Below are 21139 nucleotides of genomic sequence, written 5' to 3' on the forward strand. Positions count from 1 at the left end.
CATGGCTTGCAGGGCTCTGCCCTCACCTGCCCTGTGGCCAGGCCTCTCTCGGGCACATGTGCTCCTGTCCCAGCCCTGAGGGGCAGGGAGTTCCCTGCCATCCCTGTATGGCTTTGTCAAGGGGAAAACGGGTTTCCCTTGTCCCACGGGGTGTGTTCAAGGGCAGTGGAGACCATGTGCCCTTGCAGGCAAATGGTCCAGGCAGTGATGGTGATGCAGCACTGATGCTGTGCTGGAGCCAAGGCGCAGCTTGGCACAGCACAGCACATCCATGCACCCCAGGCAGAGCCTGCACTGCCACCGTGGGCAGCGCTACTCATCCCTGTGGCTGCCCGAACCTCATCCCCACACCCGTTGGAGAGCTCTAAAGCAGATGCTTCAAACGTGGGGAGCTTTCCTGTTGTCCTTTGTGCTGAGGTTAAGTTCCTGTGCAGTTTCCTGCCCTGTTATATATAGCTGTAGCCCGTCCCGCGGGCGCTGCCAGCCGCCTGCTCCACTTTGGAGTTGTTTATCCGCAGCCCAAGCGCTCGATGGAGGCTGGGGGGGCTGCCAGTTACCCCAGGGGCAGAGGAGTGCTGTAGCACCCCATGTGGGTGCCCCCAGGCACGGGGTGTCCCCCAGCACTGGGTGCACATGGGGTTTTCCAGGAGGGAGCTGTGTTTTCTGCCCAGCCGTGGTTTTCCCACTGGCACTGGGTGCTCCCCCGGCTCTGCGCGGGATGCCCAAATGAAAGAGCCACTGTTCCTGGAGGTCGCCGGCAGCGTCACGAGCCTCTGCGTCGCCCTGGCTAAAATTAGACACTTATCAGTGTTGGGAGGGATGTGATTTTACAGGTTCCTGTTTATTAGAGCAACCTTCGCTCCAGGCCGTGTTTCCGGCTCCTCCCTGCTGGGGACACTGCCCACGGCAGCCCCTGTGGTTTGCGGTGGCCAGAGCCAGGATGAGCAGCAGAAAGGCCTCTGTTTCCTCAACAAGGGGCTTTTGAACAGCAGGCAGGACGTTGGTGGCTGGGTGGGATGGGGGTTTTACCCTGGGGAGTGTCCCTGCCGGCAGAAACTGCTGCAAAAGCCACCGGGATATTTTCTTCCCTGCCCACCCATGCTGCTCCAAAAGAACTCCTGAGCTGATGATGGTCTTGCCTGCAGTCAGCCCTCGTGCCAGGCACTGCCAGGCTTCTGGGCTTCTTTTGGGGCAACCCTGGGGGTACAGGGCCATCCTTGATGCCCAGCCAGGGCGAGGACACATCGACTGGAGCAGTCTGAGCCCTGTGATGCTGCAATCCCTAGGGAGAGTGGGAATGCTGGAACATATTCAGCTCAGGGGCTGGGGGTGGCAGCTGGGGTGACCAGTGGATGGAAGGGTGATGGGTGGGTGTTGGACATGCTGCTCTCTGATGGCACCCTTCCTGTCTGTCCTTCTGCACAGGCGGCTGTGCCGTGACCAGCGCCCCAGCCCAGTGCCCTGCCACGGAGGCAAGAGTGCCCCGAGCCCCCATCCACCATGTTCAACCTGATGAAGAAGGACAAAGAGAAGGATGGGGCCCGGAAGGAGAAGAAGAAGGAGAAAAAGGAGCGAATGTCAGCAGCTGAACTCAAGAGCCTGGAGGAGATGAGCATGCGCCGGGGCTTCTTCAACCTCAACCGTGCCTCCAAGCGGGACTCCAAGACCCGCCTGGAGATCTCCAACCCCATCCCCATTAAAGTGGCCAGTGGCTCTGAGCTGCACCTCACAGATATTGACTCTGACAGCAACCGGGGCAGTGTCATCCTGGACTCGGGCCACCTGAGCACGGCCAGCTCCAGCGACGATCTCAAGGCGGACGATACCAACTTCAAGGGCTCGGTGCTGCAGCGGGCAGCCAAGTTTGGCTCCTTGGCCAAGCAGAACTCCCAGGTGATTGTCAAACGCTTCTCCTTCTCCCAGAAAAGCCGGGATGAGAGCACCTCAGAGACCTCCACGCCCTCCGAGCACTCGGCAGCCCCGTCCCCGCAGGTGGAGGTGCGCATGCTGGAGACCCCGCTCGACAAGCAGGGGGTTCCCCCCGGACAGCCCTGCACCCATCCCGCCGCCTCCCTGCGCCCCAGGGTGCCGGAGCTCGTCGGCAAGAGGTTCCCCGCCGAGCTGCGGCTGCCCGCCCTGGTGCCCCCCCAGCCCCCCACCCCACGGCAGCTGGAGCTGCAGAGGCGCAACACCGGCGATTTCGGCTTCTCCCTGCGCCGCACCACCATGCTGGACCGGGGCCCCGACGGGCAGGTGTACCGGCGCATCGTGCACTTCGCCGAGCCCGGAGCCGGCACCAAAGACTTGGCCTTGGGCTTGGTGCCGGGCGACCGGCTGGTGGAGATCAACGGGCGCAACGTGGAGAACAAATCCCGGGATGAGATCGTGGAGATGATCCGGCAGTCGGGGGAGACGGTGCAGCTGAAGGTGCAGCCCATCCTGGAGCTGAGCGAGCTGAGCCGCTGCTGGCTGCGGGGCGGCCAGGGGACACGCCGCGCTGCCTGGGATGTGAGTAACGCCGGCCCCGCCGCGGGCACTGCCCGGCCTGGGCTCTGCCAGCGTCCTCGCGGGGGTGTTTGGGTTGGCAGGGGCCGTGGGAAGCAGCGGGTGCCGGGGATGCTCCAGCCAGGAGCGATGCACAGGGAGGAGTGAGAGGCTGTGGTTGTGATGCATCAGGTCTTGCAAATCATCCCTGGTGGGTTTTGGTGCTGTTGGGTTGGGTTTCCCTCCTGCCAGCTGGGCAGGAGAGCCCAGCTCTGTGTTGCCTGCAGGAAGTCTGTCCCCATCTCTTTGCTGACGGAGCACAGTCCAGATGAGAAGGGAGCTTTGCTCCTCACTGCCAGGAAATTCCAAAGGCTACTTTGCAGAAGGACACTGCCTGCTCCACTGCCCACGCTGGCGTCCCCCACTGGGATCCTCCCCGGGGACTGGGGCAGGCACACAGCGTGCCAGGGGCCGGGAGCTGCTGCTGGCGTGCGCAGGGCTGCTGCTGCTGCTGTATAAATAGAAACTTAATGGCTGGGTGACCCACATCCCTCACTTCTGCTGCCCGGCACTGCTGACCCTGCTGCAGGCTAACCAGCAGCACCCCAGCAGAGCCCCCCAAACGCCAGCATCCTGCAGGGCTGCACCCCCTCCGTGGTGGCAGGGAGTGCAGCAGAGTGGTGTTGTTTAGCGTATAACTGGACTTGTTTGGTGTATTTTTAAGCATTTCTTGGGGGAGAAGGCTGCCTGTGCTTGCAGAGCAGGTTGCCTGCACTGGAGAGAGCCACACTGTGCCTTTGGGATGGTGGCCAGGATGGAGTGAGGGTGACCACGGGGCTCCGTGTGCTCCTCCAGCAGATGCTGGCTCTGCGGGGTGGAGTCTGCACCAGGCCAGAGCGGTGGTTTCCCGCAGCTCCTCGAGCCCTGCAGGCTCTGCTGCCTGGAGAAGCCCTGGTGGGATAACCTGCGTGGACACGGGGTATGGCTGTGACCGTGGCGCAGCGCCTTGGCACGGAGGCAGGTGTGGGTTGGATGCCGGCACACAGGGAGCCAGCGAGGTGCCTGTGCCTTCCAGGAGCGCAGGGATGGGCTGGGAAGAGGGAGAGGAGACGCTGGGACCCTTAGGGCTGCATGGGAGAGGCTGCAACGTGCAGCCTTGTGCTGGAACATGGTGTGGTTTGATGGCATCAGCCGGTGGGAGCTGGCCAGCGGGCTGGCAGTGACTGTGCTGTGGGGTTGCCACCACAGCACTGGTACAGGATGCCTCCTCCTCCTCCTGCGTGGTGCACCAGAGTGACACACTGTGGCTTTGCCGGTGCTAGAGAGCACAGGCTGGGGTGCTGGGTGCAGCAAGGGGTCCCTCACACAAGGTGCTGGCACACAGGGAGGCCCGGCTCTCCCCCAGGCCCCACTAAGCTCCCTGGAATGTTTCTGGTCCTAATTTAAATAGAAATGATCCTTTTTGAAACAGGAAATTATAGACATATTTTGGGCTGTTGCTCTGGAAGCCCCTCCTTGGCTGGAGCAGGATGGTGCTGGACTCTCTGTGCACCATGGGGAGTTTAACCCCCTCACTGGGTCTGTGCTGAGTCGCCCTTGTCCCCACAGACCCAGCTGGGCAGTGCCAGCACCCGCTGCACCTCGGGGGGCTGTCAGTGCTGCGGGGTGACAGGGGACAGCCAGTGGCACAGCATGGCCGGGCACTGGGGCTGGGGTGAAACCCCCTCCGTGTCCCAGCCTTGCTCCCAGTGTGGGGCAGCTGGGCTGGCTCAGCTCCACGCTTGTATTTATTTATTTACCGGCTAAATTCCTCAGGCAGGGCCCAGGCGTGCGCCGGCCCAGCAGAAATATTCCAGAAACGCCTCTGACCACTGCAGTGCTTCAGCAGGGCCGCAGCCATCCTACAGCTGCGCTGGCCGACCTTGTGCCACTGTCCACGGGCACACAGGTCCCTGCAGGTCACTGTCCCCAGGGTGCAAGGCCACTGTGCCATGCCATGGCTGGGCTCCCCGTGTCCAGCCAGCGTGGGAGTGTGGCACTCTCGTCGTGTTGGAGGCACTTCTATCATTTTGCCGTGCTTGTCAAGTTCTTGGTTTGGCTCTTTTCCTGCTCTCGCTGAGGGGTTGGTGCTGCTGCAGCGTCCCAGTGTGGGGGGGTCTTGGGAGGGGGCGTGTATCCAGTGGGCTCAGCCATTTGCCAGTGTCTGGCTCAGGAATTTCCTGGCTCAGGAATGAGAGAAATATGCTGGCCAGGTAGAAATGCTGCTGTCACCAAACAGCTGGGCTGGGCATCCCAGTGGAGGTGGCTGCATGCCTGTGCTCCCTGGGGACACCCGTGTCACTGCAGACACTCTCTGCTGTGTTATACCAGCTCTGCCAAGCGTGTTTGATGTGGCCTGTCCCTTGTGCGGTGGGATGTGCCAGGCTGGGACCCCCTGCTTCCTCTGGGAATGATTTTGTTTTGCTCAGGGCACATCTGCCTCCCTTCTTTTGGGCAGGGACCTGCTCAGCTGCCAGCTGGGGTCCCAGTGTGCCATGCTTGTGTCACCGCTGCTCCTCCATGCCACCAGCATGCCTGGCTCCCTGCCACCAACTCCTGCCAGCAGCCCCCGCACAGGGAGGGCCCTGACCCTCATTCCCTTGTCTGCTGCCCCACTCCCACTCTTTCCAGGGACTTCCAGAGGCAGCTTTGCCATGAAAACATCTTCACCGTGGGTTGTTGGGGTGTTATCTGTCCCCAGTAACATTCTGGGGAGGATCTTGTGTTCATGGGAAAGCCAGAGAAGGAGCAAGAAGCGTCAGGGTCGCACCGCCTGGCACGACACCAGGCGTGGATCGTGCACCCCCATCCTTTGAGCACAGAGCCCTCCCCGGCCCCCCCATCCCCACAGCTGCACTTGGCTCGGGGGTGTCTCTCCCGCTCGTTTGGGGCGGATGGTGGCTGGGCAGTTCCCCCCGCGGCAGAGCCCACATCACTTCCTCTGGCAGCGGTGACGGTGACGGTGCTGTGGCGAGGCCCCACTGCCCGCCTGTCCCCCCCCAGCTCTCCCTCCGGCTGCTGCTGCTGCGGGCCCCTCGCATTCCTGGGCTATTTTTAGGGTGGCCCTATCAGCCCAGCTGTCCCCGCTGCCGCCCCACCAGTGCCTCTCCCGTGCGCTGCCGCGCTCGCCCCGGCGGAAACCCTTCTCCTGGTTCCCTCTGGTAAGGTGGGGAGCACGGCGTGGCCAGCACGGCGTGGGGCAGCACCAGGGGGGTACGTGGGACACGGTGCTGCTGCTGGGATCGGGGATGGCGAGGCTGAACCACCCCTGGGGTGTTTTGGGGCTGTTTGTTGTGGGGACCTCATGGCCGGTGCTCTCTGGAGACCTCTGTGCCCAGCGCTGTGGGCAGAGGGTTTGGGGGTTCTAACGCACAGGTGGGTTTGTCTCCAGACCCCCATGCTCAGCCTGTGTGTTTCACACCATGGTGACAGTTCAGGGGGACAGGGGACGCCACAGGGATGTGCTATGAGACTGCTGGGTTGCTTTGGTGCTCCCCTGTGCCACGCCTGGCCCTCAGAGGGGGCTTCTCCCCAGTGGCCCCAGGCACAACCTGGGGCTGGAGACTGGGTGCCATCCAGGGCAGCAGGTCCCACCAGAGCTGCCTGGCTGCTGGCATGGGGTCAGGCTCAGAATAAACCCAGGCTGTCAGGGCAAGCAGGGAGCTGGGGCAGAAAATATCCCTTCCCTCACCCTGGCATTTGCTTAGCACAGCGGGCTGGCCTGCTTGGGGGAGTGGGGCCACGGTCCTGCAGCCTGACTAAAGGGGTTTTTTTTACACAGTGAGTTTTGCTGGGTCTCAGACTGGTCACCTGTCTGTCCCCAGAGCCCCTCCTGTGGTGGGCACTGTTTGTGTGCTGAGCAGGTCCAGGTGGGCTCAGACCCCCATTCCTGAGGATCCCAGGTGGGGAAGGGCACGTGCCTTACCCTGTGCCGTGTTTGGCATTCTGTGCGCTGTCCCAGTCAGTCTCACCTCTCCCTCTCTCCCCAGCCAGGGCTGCAGCTCCATGAGACATCACCATGGCGTTCTCATCCCGGTTTGCGTTCTGGGAGCAGAAGGGAAGTCTCTCTTGCATGTTTGCCTGCGCCCCGTGTTTGGGTCACACTGCTGACCAGCTCCCCCAGTTTGCCCAGTGCTGGCACCACGTTTGGAGCAGCACTCCCAGCCTCACTGTGCTGCCATGACAGGGGCTGTGCTGGGCAATGGGGAGCTTGGCCAGGGCTGGTGGCAGCAGCACAGCCATGCATGTGATCACTAACACGTCACTAACAGCTTTGTGAGTGTCTGGCGCAGCCCCTAACACGGTGTGAGCCACCCAGTGCCACCTGCCACCCAGGAGCTGCTGTGTGCTGGCCAGTCGGGGGGTGTTGCCCACAGGATGCACCACACGCTGCCCCTGCGGTGTCACAGCCGAGTGCTGGCACTCAGGGACACGGCTCAGGGCAGGGTTTGGCTGCCCACCCCCCCAGAGGCCCCTGGTTTCCCTGGGTCAGCAGGGATCTGGCACGTCCCACGTGCGGCTGCTGCAGAGATTAGCTGGTGACACTTAAAACGTGCTGTGACACCGGGGAGGTGACGTGTGGAATGACAGAATCCTGCAGGAGGGGTGGTGGGACTCTGAACCACCTCCCTCACTGGCTGCACATGATGAGAGGGCCCAGGCCAGGCGGGCAGAGCATGTACCTCTCCCACCTTTGGGGTTTGCTACACCTAGGGTGCATCTCTGTGCTTCACCCCCATTTTTTTGGCTGATGGGAAGCCTGGAAGGACACATGTCCTTGTCCCTGCAGTGGGCTGCAAATTGGGCTGGCATGGAGTGATGGTCCCAGGTTTTCTGGCAGCAAGGCCCCACAGTGGGCTGAAACATGCTCCTCTTGTTTGTCTGACCCTCAGGTCAAGGACGAGGACAAATCTTTAGCTGTGAAAAGACCTGTGAAGGAGGACGGGGCTGTAAGTGTCACAGGGCATGGGCAGGGTGGAGCTTTTGGGGATGGGGCTTGTCCTTGGTGGGAACAACCCCTGTGACAGGGCCTAGGGACACCATGCAGGGTCATGGGCTTAGTGACGCCCTGAGCACTGAGTTTTACCCCCGTGCTGTCACTCTGAGGGTTGAATGGTCACTTTTTGTGGGACAGGGAGCTCACCACTGCTCCCTGCCCTGGGATCCACTGTGGGGCTGTAGGTTGGTTGGGAAGGATGCTGTATTTGGCCAGGAGCTCTGCTCCATGGCAGGACAGAGCCGTGGGCACCATCATGTCCCAAACAGCAGTGGAGGCTGGACCTCCACTCACACCGCTGTCATTGTGGATGCAGTCAGAGAGCCCGAAGGATGCAGCACCTGCACCCCCGAAAGCTGAGCCCCCGAAAGCTGAGCCTGTGAAGAGCCCCGAACCCGTGAAGAGCCCCGAGCCACCCCCTGGGAGAGGGAAGAGCCCTGAGCTGGTGCTGAACGGGGCAGCTGAGAACGGGCTGGAGGGCGCAGCTGCCGAGGCACAGGGAGATGATGGCCAGGGCCTGTCCCGCCGCAAGGTGGTCCGCGTGGTGCGCAAGGTGGTCCGCAAAGTGCTGCCAGGGGAGGACGCTGGCAGTGCCAAGGAGCCAGGCCGAGATGCCAAGTCTCCTGAGCCAGTACCACCCCCAAGGAAGGAGGAAACGGGCCGTACTGCTGCCCCAGCTCCCCCAGCCCCGCCACCTCCCCCCGCTGCGGCGCCTTCAGCTCCTGCCAAGCCGGAACCTAAGGATGAGATCTCAGAGGGGCTCAAAACCCTCATGGCAAAGGGCAAAACCAAGGAGCACCGGCCACGGCCCCGGCCGGGGGACAGGCAGGAGAAGTCCCGTGAGCCGGCTGGTGGGGACACAAAGCTGTCCCCGGGTGCTGAAGCCAAACCAGAGCCACCAGTGCAGCTTTCAGGAGGGAAAGCAGAGCCAGCAAAGGCGTCTGCTCTGAAACCCACGGCCCTGGAGAGGCACAAGGTACTGGTGTGTGCACGGCAGGGGATGCTCTGACCCGGCAGCGGGTTGTGCCCCCAGAGCAGCATGGTGTGAGCTCACCTGCATGGTTTGCAGTGGTTTTGAGATGAGTGGTGTGGGTGGGAGTTACTGTTTTGGGGCAGTTGTGTGTGCTGTGGCCACTCCATCACGCTGCCCCTTGTCTCCCCTCCATTTCATGTTGAGAAGAAGCTGCAGACCAGCGAGAAGCGGCCAACCCCTGTGAAAAATGCCCCAGCTGTCCCCCAGCAGGTGTGTAGGAGTGGTGACCCAGGTCCTGGACACTGTGGGTACGCACTGATACCCAGCTGTGCCTTCACCCTGGGACCTGCACTGATGGGCTGCAGGGCTGGGAAAGCCTTTGCAATGGCCCTGCTGGTGCCCCTGTGCCAGGGCTGTGAGGGCTGTGGAGCAGCTGGCCTGGAGCTAATGGTGCTCTGCCCCTAGGCTGCCCCTGGCCCTGCTTCCACGTGCGTGCTGAGCCCATCTGAGGAGGCGCAGCTCCGGCTGGAGAGGATCTTCACCACTTCTGTAATTCCAGAGGTGTTGGTGCTTGCGTGTCACCTTCCCAGGGTTGGGGAGGCATGGGCAGCGTGTGGCTGCCCCAGACGTGCCGTGTGCTCTGCACACAGTGACTGTACCCCTGCCAACCCCATGGTCCATCTGTGGGTGACACTGGCAGCAGAGAACCAATGACCAGGGCTGTTGGTGGGCTTGGGGATCATTGCCCAGGCTAGTGTGGGATGGGGAGCTGCCTGCATCCCTGCAGGGGCCCAGGCACACTGTGGTGGCTGGGATGGATGGTGTCCTGGTGGTGCTGTGTGATCATAGCCGTGCTGGGGCCCTGTGGCTTGTCAGGGTGCTGCTTCTGCTCTCTGCCTCTCACCCCCTCTCTTCTTTCTCTCCTCCTTCCTTGCTGCCGTTAGCTGGACCCCGCCGCCTCCGCCTCGGCACCCAGCCAGGTACTGTACCCCCGTCCTCAGGAGCCCTGTGCCTCCAGCAGCGACCCCCCGCCATCCTCTGTGTGCCGCTGGGCTGGCGTCTGCGCCCGCGCCTCGTGCTGGAGCGTAAGGCTTTCCCCATCCCGCCCTGCTCCGGGGCTGCCATGGGGCCGGCGGCTGCCGGGGCAGCTGGGGCTGGGTGCCTCTCCCCTCCACAGCGAGGTCACCCTGGGAAGGTGCCAGGAGGGTGCCCTCAGTGCAGGTGGCACAGCTGGGGCGGGCAGGGATGTGGAGCAGGGTGTGAAGGGGCAGTGCTGCCATAGGCAGGATGCATGGCTCGTGCCGAAGCAGCTGTGGTACGTGGTGCTGGCAGAGCTCAAAGTGGGGTCAGTGCAGTGACCCCCAGCCCCAGGGTTTGGCAGCACGGCCTTGTGGCCAGTGTCCTTGCCAGCTCTGTGTCTGTCCAGCACTGCACTGGGCTTGCCACCCTGCTGTCCACAGTGGTGGCTGTGGCAGGAGGAGTGCCCGCAGGGTTTGGCACAGCGGTGCTTTGCTCCCGCTCGCTCCCCTTCCCCTCTTTCCGTGCTGTGTGCGGGGCAGGGCTGAGCCCTTCTCGCCTTCACCGCCGTCTCTCGGCCTCGCCAGGGTCCAGCGGACGATGCGCCGGCAGCTCCCCTCGGCCCCGTCCCTGCTGCAGCTCAGGTTTGGCTTTGGAGCTCGTCCTGCTCTCCTTGTGCGGGGACATCCCCACTGTGCTGGCCACCAGCCTGGCATCTCCCATGTCAGAGTCCTGTGCCATGTCCTGAATCCCTCCATTATGTGCCTCAGTGTGTCCTGTGTCCCTACAGCATGTCCCTGCAGCATGTCCCATGTCCCCATAGCATGTCTGCTGTCCCTGCATCCTGACATGTGGCTGCTGTGGGTGCCTGCTCTCAGGGCTGCTGTCTGGGAGCTTGGCCCCTCCAGCCTGGCCCGAGGTGCCCGTAGTGAATGTGCCTGTGGGTCACTGTGTCTTTATGTCTGCCCCAAGCTGTGGCAGGGTCCTGGTGGTCTCTGCAGCCCTGCGCTCACTGGGGTCCCCAGCAGGCAAACTGGGGACATGTGCTGGGAGGGCTTGTGGCTTGTGGAGGTGGTCTGGCTGTCCAGCACATGGCCCTGTGGCCAGTCAGCCCTGCTCCCTCCAGCCCCAGGGATGAGGGGAGGGGGCGAGGCAGGGCAGGGGGCAGGCGACCACAGCCTCTCCACATCTGCTGTCCCACAGGCCAAGACGGAGGAGCAGATAGCAGCTGAGGAGGCCTGGTATGAGACTGAGAAGGTGTGGCTGGTGCACAGGGATGGCTTCTCCTTGGGTGAGCCAGGGGCACTGCTGGGACAGCACCCCACCCTTCCTGCGGCTCAGCGAGCCCCCCTGACCCCGCTGCGGTGTCCCTGGGGGCTGCCAGCACGGCCCCTCTGAGTGCCCTGTGCCCCTCACAGGCAGCCAGCTGCGGCCCGAGGCGGGCAGTCCCCTGCCTGAGGGCAAAGTGAAGGTGAAACTGGACCATGATGGAGCCATCCTGGAGGTGGAGGAGGACGATGTGGAGAAGGTAGGGCTGTGGGGCGGGGGCCGGTGGGGCAGATCCCCATTCCCTGCCTGACCCGCCCCATCTCAACCTCGCTGCCAGGCAAACCCTCCGTCCTGCGACCGTGTGGAGGACCTCGCCAGCCTCCTCTACCTCAACGAGTCCAGCACGCTGCACACGCTGCGCCAGCGCTACGGCGGCAACCTCCTGCACACCTACGCCGGGCCCACCATGGTGGTCATCAACCCGCTGAGCTCCCCCTCCATGTACTCTGAGAAGGTGACGCTGCCGTGGCGGGGGGACACCAGAGGGGACAAGCAGCTGGAACCACGCAGGTGGGGGTGGCAGGGTGCTGACCCTTGCCCGCTTCCCCTCCCTGTCCCCACCAGGTGATGCACATGTTCAAGGGGTGCCGCAGGGAGGACACGTCCCCGCACATCTACGCGGTGGCGCAGGCCGCGTACCGCAGCATGCTGATGAGCCGCCAGGACCAGGCCATCGTCCTGCTGGGCGCCAGCGCCAGCGGCAAAACCACCAACTGCCAGCACCTGGTCCAGTACCTCGCCACCATCGCCGGCAGCACCGGCAAGGTCTTCTCTGGTGAGTCCCTCTGCGGGTCTGGAGTCCCTTGTCCTGCCTGCACACGCCCCTTGCTTTGCGGTCACAGCCAAACAGGCTCTCACTGTGTCACGCCAGTGCCTCTGCCCTGCTCCTGGGGGCTGCTGTGGTGCCAGGGAGCAGCTGTCTGGCCAGCTCTGCCCCCCTGCCCACTGCACAGCCCCTGCACTGCCCCGCTGCTTTTCCCGCAGTGGAGAAGTGGCAGGCTCTCTACACCATCCTGGAGGCTTTTGGCAATAGCAGCACCAGCATGAACGGCAACGCCACCCGCTTCTCCCAGATCATCTCTCTGGATTTCGACCAGGCTGGGCAGGTGGCGTCTGCCTCTGTACAGGTGAGGGGACCAGGGTGGCCCCCCGAGCAAGGGAGTTGGTCCATCCTTGCCAGCGTGGCTCCCTGTGGTGTGAGAGCCAGTCCGTTCTCACAGGGGTGTTGTCCAGAGGAGCTGTAACTGCCCCATGCCCTGTGACAGTGTTCAAGGCCAGACTGAACAGGGCTTGGAGCAACCTGGGATAGAGGAAAGTGTCCTTGCCCATGGCAGGGGGTTTGGAAATCACTGATCTTTCAGGTCCCTTCCAATCCAAACCAATCCATGACTCTCCTGGTGTTTCCTCCACTGCAAGCTCTGCCGCAGATCCCCAGCCATGCTCGCAACACTCAGCAGCCTGGCATCCTTCTTCACACCCAGATCAGATGGGCTCCCTGTCCTTGCTGAGTTAGCCCCAAAATCAGTCCCAAAATGCTGTTGTGGTAACAGCAGTGACTTTAAAATCCAGGAGATGTACTCCGTGCTCCTGTAGTAGCATTCACCGAGGAGAGATGCTCATGGGCTGCTTGGGGGATGTTTGCATTCACATGGTGCCCTGCAGTGGGAGGGAGAGCCTCACAACTCTGTGGGGACCCTGGGCAGGCAGCAAGGATGACACTGGGGTGGGTTGGGGGGTCTCAGTGAGAGAGGGGCACTTGGGGACAGTTCCTAACTGTTCCACCTCTGCCAGACACTGCTGCTGGAGAAGCTGCGTGTGGCCCGGCACCCGGCCAACGAGGCCACCTTCAATGTCTTCTACTACCTGCTGGCCTGCTCTGACAGCACCCTGAGGTGAGCTGGAGGGGTGGGCATGGCCTCCATGGTGGTGGGGTCTCTGGGACCTCCCCCATGGGGCCAATCATGGTGTTTATCCCTACAGGACTGAGCTTCACTTCAACCACCTGGCAGAGAACAATGTCTTCGGCATCGTGCCTCCCTCCAAGGTTGTTGCCATGGGGGGCTCTAGGGGAAGACGAGGGTCTCAAGCCCATTTGAGCGTAGGGGGAGGCAGAGCTGGGCTCCCAGACCAATGGCTCCTGTTGTTTTCCACAGCCAGAGGAAAAGCAGAAGGCAACCCAGCAGTTCAGCAAGCTCCTGACAGCCATGAAGGTGATGGGCATCTCAGGAGATGAGCAGAAAGCCTTCTGGCTCATCCTGGGGGCCATCTACCATCTGGGAGCCGCCGGGGCAACCAAAGGTAACGAGCTGGGAGTCATTAACGAGGGGAGATTTGAGACTGGTGGATGTGAGGGGTTCCAGAGACACCTGCAAACAGCCTGCAGTGCAGCCAAGCCCTGGAGGAGAGGGTGGGAGGCTGTGACAGCTGAGGGACAATGCCCTGCCACCCTGAGTGCTCTGGGGCACCCAACTTTGTCCCCATGGTCAGGGTGGTCTCATTAACTGGTGGGAATTGAACATGCCCAGACCCTGGGCTGGCCCCTGGGGCCTGGGTGGGGCTGAGGCAGCTGAGGGGGTGTCCCCCATTCCCAGTGTAACACCTTTCCCTCCATCCTCCTTGCAGACCCACTGGCAGATGGAGCTGGTAATGGGAGTGGGGAGGGCTCTGCTCTGGGGGGTGCCACGCAATGCAAATCTGGGGGCTGAAATGGGGGCTTGGGTTGCTGCTGGTGTGCTGGGACTAACCCTGACCCTGGTTGGGTCCTGGCAGCCTCAAATTTGCCTGCTGCTCATGAGGAGTCCCAGCCCAGTCCTGTCAGCACCATTGATGGTGTGGGTCTGGGCTGCCCTGGCACGCAGCGCTCACCATTGCTGTGAGTCTCCCACAGCACCAGCTTTGCTCTCCATTCCTGGGGGTGGCAAATTTGGTTTTGGAGGCTGCTCTTCTCTCCCTGGGGCTTTCTCTTTCTGCCTGTTGTGCTGGGAGCCCCTGTGGTGCTGCATGCTGGCGGGAGAGCTGGGCATGTCACCCCCAAAATGGGCACCTGGAGCTGGTGGCTGCACCCAGGGAATTTGCAGCCCTGGGGGGCGAGATGATCTGGGGATGAAGAAGGAGAGCCCAGAGGGGTCTGGATGCACGCTGGGGTGCAGTGCTGGCCCGTGGGGTGTTCATGGGGTGCTCTCAGGGCACTAGAGGGCAGCAGGGCCCTGCTGCAGCCAGCACTGCGGGATGCTCAGGCAACTCCGGATCCTCTCCACTCCAGCCTGCTACGGGGGGAATCCCAGATCCTGCTGGAGGGGAGCACGGGGGTGGGCATCCCACCCCCAGGTCTGTGCTGCTGCTGCTGCTGGAGCCTCCCCGGCACCTCGTGGATGCTGGGAGTGCTCAGAGCTGAGTTGCAGCGGCCCCACAATTTCCTTGGACCAGGGCTGGATCCCAAAGTGGCTCCCCATGTGCTGGGGCAGAGCCGAGCTGCTCCCCAGTGGTGCCCATGGTGCGGGGGGCTCTAAGGGAAGGGACCCCCCACGCTGGGCACGGTTTGTCACTGCAGCAGTGCCTGGGGAGGGGGCAGGTGTGGCGTGTGCGGTGGCGTGGTGGCAGGAGGGTGTCCCTGTGCCATCGTGTGCCGGTGTTTCTAACCCATGTCTCTGTTCGCATGGTGCATGCTGCCCTTTGCAATGCAGACGCCGACGAAGGTAAAGTCCTGTTCCCCGCGTGTCCCTGGCTTCCCCCTCCCCCGTGCCACCCTCATCCCGCTTCTGTGTCCTTGTGTGTCACCATTAACCTGCTCCCACCGCCCCCAGCGTGTCTCTGTGTCTGGCTGGCTGCGGTGTGGCTGTGTCACCCAGCAGGGACATGTCCCCGTGTGGGGTGGCTCAGAGCCTCGGAGGTCCCTGGGTGCTGGTGGCAAGGGCTCTGTGCTCCACACCAGTGTGGCTCCAGGCTCAGCCTGCAGCAGCACAAAGCCATTCATCCCTATCTCCTCTTAGACCCCAAACATCCATGTCTCCTCAAACCCCAAAACACGTGCTCATCATCCCTAACACTGTGCCCATCATCCCTAACCTGCTCTGTGGGTCCCTAAGATCATCCCAGGCCCGTTTGGAAATGCTCCCCATTTTTAGAGTGCCCTGCCTGGCTCTGAAAACCCCCTTCTCCACCCTTCAGCTGGGAGGAAGCAGTTTGCACGGCACGAGTGGGCTCAGAAAGCCGCCTACCTGCTGGGCTGCAGCCTGGAGGAGCTGTCCTCTGCCATCTTCAAGCACCAGCCCAAGGGCACCCTGCAGCGCTCCACCTCCTTCCGGCAGGGCCCCGATGAGTCTCCCCTGGGGGACAGTGGCACAGGTAGGGTGAGCTATGAGGGGACAGTGGATAGCCCCAAGGGATGCCAGTGTGGGGACACTCAAGCTCGCTTTGGCCAGGTCCCAAGCTGACGGCGCTGGAGTGCCTGGAGGGCATGGCAGCCGGCTTGTACTCCGAGCTCTTCACACTCCTCATCTCCCTCCTCAACAGGTACGTGCTGGGGGGCCAGCAGGAGAGCAGGGGGGTGCCTGACTGCACCCACTGACCCCACTGTGTCCCTTTGTGCTTCCCCCAGGGCGCTGAAGTCGAGCCAGCACTCGGTGTGCTCCGTGACGGTGGTGGACACCCCTGGGGCACAGAACCCCAAGCTGGCGGGGCAAAGCCGGGGGGCCACCTTCGAGGAGCTCTGCCACAACTATGCCCAGGAGCGCCTGCAGCAGCTCTTCCACCAGCGCACCTTTGCCCGTGAGCTGGAGCGATACAAGGAGGTACCAGGGCTGCCACTGCCTCCTCCACTCCTGCCCTCCCATACCCACATCAACAATCTCCTGATTTCTTACCCAGTGATCACTGACCAGTCCAGCCAAAGCAGCTCTGACACGATGCTCAGTGCCCAGGGCTTTCCCCAGGGCTGCTGTGCTGGCTGGGGAGCACAGCACGGGAGGGTTGGGCTGGGAGGTGCTGTGGGTGGTGATGATGGTCACTGCTTCTTCTCCATCTCAGCACTGACAGCCCATGGGGACCCTTCCATGTGTCCTGGTCCTCCCTTAGCATTCCACATCACTCTAAACCCCATTAAGACCAACACCATGATGGGCTCGCACTCCCTATCACTGCTGCTCTGCAGTGTGGCGCTCACCTGCCTCTGTTCCTCTGTTCCCCCTCACCAGGAGAACATAGAGCTCACCCTGGCTGATGCTGAGCCCAGCTCCTCTGGCTCCATAGCTGCTGTGGACCAGTCCTCGCACCAGGCACTGGTAAGCACTTTCCACTCATCCTTCCAGCCACATCGTGGCAGCAGGTGGGCAGCTTTTTTGGCACTTTGGTGGTAGAGGGCAAGGAAAGGGGCTATTGGCCATGAGAGGATGGGTGCAAGTGTGTGTGCAGCCCACATACCTAGTGCATCCTCCAGCGTGGTTTTCCCCTCTTGTCCTGTGAGCTGCCTTTGCTGTGGGCAAGGGGCCTGGAGGCTGTGAGTGATCTCTGGGGTGCTCCAGTCCTCTATGTGCTCTGGTTCCTGGGATGCTCTGGTCCCCAGGGTGCTCAGGTTCCTTGTGTCTGTGGGTCCCCAAGGTTCTCCAGTCCCTGAGGTGCTCCAGTCTCTGCTGGAGGAGGCTGCTGGCACCATCCCTGTGCTGGGTTTCAGCCCAGCACCGCATTTCCCACCTCAGTGAGATGTGCTGCCAGAGTGTCCCATATGGACCCTTTCCCTTCTGGGTCCCCATTAATCAGGAGCCCTCTCAGACGGTGTGAGGTTCCTTACTCCCTGAGTGGCCCGGGTGCCCTGTGTCACCCCATGTCCCTGCCCTGGGGGACCCTGGTGGGCTGGACTGGCTGCCAGCGTGGTGACCCTGCAGGTCCGGTCTCTGGCCCGCACGGACGAGGCGCGGGGGCTGCTGTGGCTTCTGGAGGAGGAGGCTCTGCAGCCGGGCGGCAGCGAGGACACCTTGCTGGAGCGGCTCTTCTCTTACTACGGCCCTCAGGAAGGGGGCAAAAAAGGTATGGAGTGGGGCCTGGAACCACAGGGATGTGTCCACTAGACCAGAAACAACCTCTCTAGTGGGAGATGTCCCTGCCCATGGTGGAATGAGATGATCTTTAGGGTGGCTTCTAACCCAAGCCATTCTGGGATTCTGTGACATGCCCCAGTGAAACACTGATGCCCACTGGTTCTGTGTTTCCCTGCAGGGCACAATCCGCTGCTCCCCAGTGACAAGCCCCGACACTTCCTCCTGGGACACAGCTCAGGGACCAACTGGGTGGAGTACGATGCTACGGGATGGCTCAACTACGTCAAGCACAACCCGGCCTCCCAAAACGCCTCTGTCCTGTTGCAGGAGTCCCAAAAGTGAGCAAGGGTGCTGGGGTGGGAGCATGGCAGGGGGCAGAGGTGACGCTGGGGGGTGACGTGCCCTCCGTGCCCCGCAGGAAGGTGATCAGCAGCCTGTTTGCCGGGCGCGGCGGGTCGGCGCTGGTGCTGTCGGGCTCGGTGGCGGGGCTGGAGGGAGGGTCCCAGCTGGCCCTGCGCCGGGCCACCAGCATGCGCAAGACCTTCACCACCGGCGTGGCTGCCGTCAAGAAGAAATCCCTCTGCATCCAGATCAAGCTGCAAGTGGTGAGTGAGGGGGTGCCAAGTGGGATCCCCACGTCTGGCTGGGTCACCGCCGCAAGTCACCGCTCACGCTGCTCCGCCACACCCGCAGGACGCCCTCATCGACAGCATCAAGAAGTCCAAGCTGCACTTCGTGCACTGCTTCCTGCCCAAGGCGGGGGGCGGCGGGGACCCCCCGGCGGTGCCGTGCCGGCGGGTGAGCGGCAGCGAGCTGGAGCTGCCGGCGGAGCACTGCGAGGCCGGGCTGATGCAGCTGGACGTGCCCCTCCTGCGCGCCCAGCTCCGCGGCTCCCGCCTGCTCGACGCCCTCCGCATGTACCGCCAAGGTGAGCGCCAGCACCGGGGCATGGACAGCACGGAGGTTCCAGCTGCAGCTTCTCACTGGAGAGCCAAAGACCCTCAGGAGTCCCCTCGGCACATGGCCGTGCTCTGAACTCTGGAGCCTCTCCCCAGAGCGGTCCTGTCCCTGTCCCCCCTCCCCTGCTGGGCTGTTATCTTCACTGGGGACAGGCATGGCCTTAATTGGGTGTCTCCCCTGGTGCCGCTGGTTCCTGGCAGCAATCCCATTGGCATCCAGCCCCTGTCCCACTGGAATGAGAGCCTCTGGGTTGTGCTCAGCAAAGCATTTATCGATACATTGGGTGGCCAGCCACCCGGCTGAGCGTTTATTGCTTGGAGGCCAGACCCTTCCTGCCATGATTGGAAATCAATGCCACCTGCACACCTCCTGGATCGATGGCCGTGGCCAGCCGGCCGTGCCGGGGTCAATGTTCCCATCAATACCTCATCGTTAATTAAGATATGGAGGCTCAGTGCTGGAGCCTGATGCAGGACTTGGCTGTGGCTCAGAGGGGAGCCAGAGCAGGACTTGCACAGGCAACACATGTTGCTGCTCTCCCCCCCGAGGAGGGATCTGGCCACTTTCTCCTCAGATCCCAGCCAAAACTGCTGGAGGTTGCAGCCAAGGAAAACCTCCCGGGGAGGCTGAGGGCATTCCAGTTATGCCTGACCCCATGGGGAGCTTGTGTCACATGGGGCAACTGCGTCAGCTCACCCAAAACATGAGCCCCAGCATGTCAGGGCACGTGGGGCTGTTCCTGGCCATCCCCTGGGCATCCACACAGCCCCCCTCTCTCTTGCTTCCCCAGGTTACCCTGACCACATGGTGTTTGCGGAGTTCAGGCGGCGCTTCGATGTCCTGGCCCCACACCTGACCAAAAAGCATGGGCGCAACTACATTGTGGTGGATGAGAAGCGGGTATGTGCCCCATGGCAGAGTCACTGCTGTGGTCCAGGGTCCCCTGGACCTCAAAGGGCCTGCTCCTGACACCTTTCCCTCCCTGCAGGCGGTGGAGGAGCTCCTGGAATCACTGGACCTGGAGAAGAGCAGCTACCACATGGGCTTGAGCCGGGTATGGTGCCTGACAGCACCGGGTGTGGGTGTGGGCAGGGCTGTGCGTCACGGCACGGTGGGACAGCAAAAGGGCAGCGCTGTTCACTCCCACCCACGGCATTCCTCATGGAATAAAACCCCACGGTGGGACAGGGCCAGTGGCTGTGGAGGGGAGAGACTCATTCCCACCAGCGGGAGGGTGGCACGGTGTGGCCGGAGGGATGCCGGCACCCATCGCTGTCCTGCTCCCCTCCCACAGGTGTTTTTCCGGGCTGGATCTCTGGCCAGGCTGGAGGAGCAGCGGGACACACAGACCAGCAGGAACATCACCCTTTTCCAGGCTGCGTGCAGGGGCTTCCTAGCACGGCAGCACTTCAAGAAGAGAAAGGTTCGTCCCAGCGACTCTCCCCTCCCCGCTCTGCTGCACAATTTCGCCTAAAATGGGCAGTGCAGCCTTTCTGCGCCTCCTGGGCCAGCACCTCCTCCTCCCGCCTCCCCCGGAGCCGTGGGGGGCCAGGGGGAACCGGGGGGCCAGGGGGAACCGGCAGGGAGGCTGCTGGGCATCGCCGCCAAAGGATGAAGCCACGCTTCAGCTCCTACTTTTGTCATTAGAGGAGGTGTAAAATAGGCATCTTACAGTGCCTCATCTTCCTGGGATTAGCATTTAGAGGGGCTGGAGAGGACCAAACAGCGAATTTGCTGGTGCAATTAGCCAAATGCTAACGAAGGGAAGTATGCCGGGGTGCTGGCAGGGCTGCTGAGCACCCACACGCCCTGCTCTGCCCTCCTGGTGGCCCTGTACCGACCCCACACCCCGTGCTGACCCCGTGCCCTGCACAGATCCAGGATTTGGCCATCCGGTGCGTGCAGAAGAACATCAAGAAGAACAAAGGGGTGAAGGATTGGCCCTGGTGGAAGCTCTTCACCACGGTGCGGCCCCTCATCGAGGTGCAGCTCACCGAGGACCAGATCCGTGGCAAAGACGTGGGTATCCATGCCGGGGGCTGCTGGATGGAGCAGGGAGGGCTTGGGGGAGCGTTGGCCCCACAGCGGGGTGGGATGCAGGATGCCATGGTGGGGTGGGAAGTGAAACCCAGGGAAGGGTGGGATGCAGGATCCTGTGGTGGATTAGGATACAGGATCCCGCTGTGGGTTGGGATGTGGGAGCCCATGATGGGGTGAGATGCAGGACCACGTTTGCCTGCGCCCCGTCAGCGCCAGGCTCGAATTGCTCCCTAATTTGCGAATCAGCATGTCATTAGCATCCCGAGAGCCGGCTGTTGCTTGAGCCCAATTACAAGCGTGGAGAATGGAAATGAAACCGTGCGCCGAGAGGCAAATGTGGGGGCTCCGCTCGCGCTGGCAACCAGACACTGGTGCACCCGGCGAGCACGGAGCTGCTGCCTGGCTCAGCTTTCACCCTGACCTGCTGGGGACAGGCACCTGGGTGGGGGCACCTGGGCAGGGGCACCTGGCCCCCCTGCTGCACCCCCAGCCTGTGCTGGGACCAGAGGAAGAGAGAGGATGATGTTAGCAGCCAGACATGCTTCCACAGCACTGCGTGGTGGTCCCTGGGCATCCTGGTGGGCCCCCTCCCTCCCCACCTGGGCTGGGTACACCCAAACCCTTCAGCAAGCTACTGATCTGTGGATTTGCTCCCACCTCCTCTCCTGGGGAACGTGGGTACCCCACTGGAGCTTTTCTGGGACTGCCTGGCATTTCGACACCATTTATGGGGTTGGAGTCGGCACGACGGCGGAGCGGGTTGGGGAAAGTCCCTGCCCAGCCCTTGGCAGGGGAGAACAGCCCCGGGGAGCACCCACCCTGCTCATCCTGTGCTGGGGGAGTGCTGGGGAGGGGCAGAGAGCTGCCAGCCTCCTACCCGCCAGCCTCTTCCCCGCGCCTGCCCCCTCCCTCACCGCCCGCTCTGTTGCAGGAAGAGATCCAGCAGCTGAAGAGCAAACTTGAGAAGGTGGAGAAGGAGCGTAACGAGCTGCGGCTCAACAGCGACCGCCTGGAGAGCAGGGTAGGTCTTTGCCACTGCTGGGATGGGGCACGGTGCCCTGCCAGCCGGCCCCAGCCCATGGTCCCATTCCCCATTCCCCCTGCCGCCCCCAGATCACAGAACTGACGTCGGAGCTGACGGACGAGCGGAACACCGGCGAGTCGGCCTCCCAGCTGCTGGACGCTGAGACGGCCGAGAGGCTGCGGGCTGAGAAGGAGATGAAGGACCTGCAGGTAAATGTGCCCCTCCCCGGCCTCGCAGCGTCTCCT

The 21139-nt window shown here is 62.7% G+C and overlaps 1 protein-coding gene across 20 annotated transcripts in view; it reads left to right on the top strand.

The window, feature by feature from the left end:
- The window catches only part of MYO18A (myosin XVIIIA), a 36031-nt gene that overhangs the window by 3164 nt on the left and 11728 nt on the right, over positions 1–21139 (top strand). For 4 of the 20 annotated variants that reach the window (XM_072937321.1, XM_072937322.1, XM_072937311.1 and 1 more), the window contains exons 2-28: positions 1426–2508; positions 9437–9577; positions 10097–10153; positions 10713–10800; positions 10928–11037; positions 11116–11292; positions 11403–11613; positions 11823–11965; positions 12630–12730; positions 12819–12882; positions 12992–13136; positions 13461–13481; positions 14522–14533; positions 15006–15182; positions 15260–15350; positions 15436–15628; positions 16031–16117; positions 16718–16859; positions 17049–17208; positions 17289–17475; positions 17564–17798; positions 18621–18730; positions 18819–18884; positions 19125–19253; positions 19706–19849; positions 20802–20891; positions 20984–21103. In XM_072937321.1, the coding sequence (XP_072793422.1) occupies positions 1501–2508; positions 9437–9577; positions 10097–10153; positions 10713–10800; positions 10928–11037; positions 11116–11292; positions 11403–11613; positions 11823–11965; positions 12630–12730; positions 12819–12882; positions 12992–13136; positions 13461–13481; positions 14522–14533; positions 15006–15182; positions 15260–15350; positions 15436–15628; positions 16031–16117; positions 16718–16859; positions 17049–17208; positions 17289–17475; positions 17564–17798; positions 18621–18730; positions 18819–18884; positions 19125–19253; positions 19706–19849; positions 20802–20891; positions 20984–21103 (4209 nt within the window). In that variant the 5' untranslated portion in view covers positions 1426–1500. Of the gene's footprint in view, positions 1–1425; positions 2509–7651; positions 8496–8699; positions 8763–8957; positions 9054–9436; positions 9578–10096; positions 10154–10712; positions 10801–10927; positions 11038–11115; positions 11293–11402; positions 11614–11822; positions 11966–12629; positions 12731–12818; positions 12883–12991; positions 13137–13460; positions 13482–14521; positions 14534–15005; positions 15183–15259; positions 15351–15435; positions 15629–16030; positions 16118–16717; positions 16860–17048; positions 17209–17288; positions 17476–17563; positions 17799–18620; positions 18731–18818; positions 18885–19124; positions 19254–19705; positions 19850–20801; positions 20892–20983; positions 21104–21139 lie in introns of those variants that run through there. The other 16 variants (XM_030287809.4, XM_030287811.4, XM_030287815.4 and 13 more) reach the window with 13 other exon arrangements.

The sequence above is a fragment of the Taeniopygia guttata genome, chromosome 19 (genome assembly GCF_048771995.1).
Source record: "Taeniopygia guttata chromosome 19, bTaeGut7.mat, whole genome shotgun sequence".
Classification (NCBI taxonomy): Eukaryota; Metazoa; Chordata; class Aves; order Passeriformes; family Estrildidae; genus Taeniopygia; species Taeniopygia guttata.